The sequence below is a fragment of the Coregonus lavaretus genome (assembly GCF_964263955.1).
Source record: "Coregonus lavaretus genome assembly, chromosome: 13".
In the NCBI taxonomy this organism is placed as follows: domain Eukaryota; kingdom Metazoa; phylum Chordata; class Actinopteri; order Salmoniformes; family Salmonidae; genus Coregonus; species Coregonus lavaretus.
In genome coordinates this window covers 51,461,164-51,463,285 of record NC_140000.1, presented here as the reverse complement: position 1 = coordinate 51,463,285, position 2,122 = coordinate 51,461,164, and the positions used below count along the sequence as shown (strand labels likewise).

The 2,122-nt window shown below is 46.4% G+C and overlaps 1 protein-coding gene across 1 annotated transcript in view; it reads left to right on the top strand.

The window, feature by feature from the left end:
• Window positions 1-211: 211 nt before the first annotated feature.
• Window positions 212-2,122, top strand: part of LOC311139751 (staphylococcal nuclease domain-containing protein 1-like) — a 43,689-nt gene continuing 41,778 nt past the window's right edge. Inside the window, exon 1 of the mRNA XM_084174690.1 lies at window positions 212-450. Coding sequence (XP_084030816.1) covers window positions 215-450 — 236 coding nt within the window. The 5' untranslated portion in view covers window positions 212-214. The remainder of the gene's footprint in view (window positions 451-2,122) is intronic.

Here is a 2,122-nt window from a genome sequence, read left to right as displayed (position 1 = left end):
GGCCCTGTTTGTATACATTGAAAATGTATCCCTATCACCTATCGCTAGTCCTTGGAGAAATCACTGTTTTGATGTGATGGTATTGGTCAAAGCATTGTAGTGGAACCATCACTTTCACCTATCCAATCATGGTAGATCAGTGATTACTTCAAGGAAGGGATGTGTGTTCCAAGTACTTTCAATTTGTGATTTCAGAGTTTTCAAACCAGGCTCTATGCTGACAGGAATGGACTCAGTATTCAAACAGAGGCCTAAAGTTAAGCTCCTCCTCCTCTTCCCTCTCTTCACCCCTCCTCACCCCTCTCTCTCTCTCCGCCCCTCAGGCACCCAGCTGGAGAACCTGATGGAGACCATGAGGGCAGAGATCGCCGCCCAGCCCCCCGTGGAGGGCTCGTACGCCGCCCGCCGAGGGGACTACTGCATCGCCAATTTCTCCGCCGACGGAGAGTGGTACATGTTTTATCGTTCTGTCACATTGTGCTGCAAAGTCTCCCTTTTAATGTGTAGTAAAATACTTGACCCTATGTTGAGGTCTTGGAACGGATCTTTCTGTTAAAAAGAGAGCTATTGGTCCTACAATCAATCCCCTTTCCTTATGGCTAGTGCCCATGTCAGGGCTTCTAGTTGGCGGTTGAGTTCAGCCAAAATGTACATTAGAGGATCCTATTGGAGCAACACATAAGCTCCACCCTTAACCTGGATGTGAGTAACCCACACCCTCTCTGATTGGATTTTTGCTAGGACCTATTCTTCTAGAGACCTTTGAAGTTCATAAAGGCCAGGTATCAACTCTCCAAAAGACAAAGCATCCTACCTATTTATCTACCCTTTATTTATACTGTTTCTGATTTTAAATCTGCCCGGTGATAAAAGGGACATCACAATAAACTCATGGCTCCAGAACGGCCCAGGTTGTTAAGAGGGCCCCTTTTAGAACAGAGCTTTGTAGAGGTGTTGAGCCCTCGTCAACCCAGCCGGTACACCGGATGTTGACGGTGAAGTTTACAGATGGTGGCGGGGACAGATGGAAGTCACGGAGGTGAAGTGGGCGCCACCGGGTGTCTTCTGTGACTTTGGGCCCGTCAAGGAGGTGACCGAGATAGAGAGAGGGAGGGAGGGAAGGTGGACAACTCACCATCTCCCTCCCCCTCTTCCCTCACTCAACTTCAGGGAACAAAAACTTTAAAGTTATTGTCTTCGCCAGTGATAGTCGAGGAGAGCTTTTAAAAGAGCCATCTGTGAGATGCTGTGGCTGGGATTTTTTTTTAAATTGATCTTCTTGTTCACTCGAACTTCCCAATCTCTCTGTGCCTGTTTTGTATGGAGAGCACCGGTGTATTGTCACTCCCTTCTAGGAAAAGCACATTTCTTCCTTTTTAGGCAGAATATGTTTCTGTTTTGTTTTTGTGTTTCTTCCGGGACCTGTTATTCGTTGAGGTAATTGCTGCCCATAGTCAGTGTTGTACTTCTTTATTCTGAGAGAGAGAGAGAGAGAGAGAGAGGCTGGTTTTATTAAATACTAATTAGGGTTGGGTTCCTTTCAAGGCCTGTTGAATGCAGCCGCTGAGGAGTTCTGAATGAGTCTGTGCGTGTCTGTCATTCTCTCTCTTTCTCTCTCTGTCACTGTTTGTCTGGCTCTTGTTCATCTCTTTCTCCCTGGCTGTTTCTTTCTCTCTCTCTCCCCTGTCTCTCATCATTCTCTCTCTTTCTTCTCCACATGTCTGTCTGTCTGTCTCCTCTGTTGTGTCCAATCCTCCGTTGCCTAATTGTTAATAGCGTGTGTTTTCTCCTTCTGTCCATCCTGTCTCTCCTCTCCACCTCAGGTTAATGTAGGTAATGTGGGCCACACAGTGATTGACAGGCTCTTTGACTCGCCTCTCCCTCCCACTGAGCTATCCCACAATGCACTTCACCAATTGGCTTCAATACCTTTTATTTCTGATTATCTCTGTGCTGTTGTGGTACTATAGGCTTAGATTGTAGATGGAAGATTTCTCACACACCTCTTGAAATGAAAAAGGGTGATGTGGAGTCATACATGCCACTGTATTTCCCTCTCTTTCTATACAGTGGCCTGTCTTAAATGACGCATTTTAAATCCCATAGGCCCATCCGCCCTATC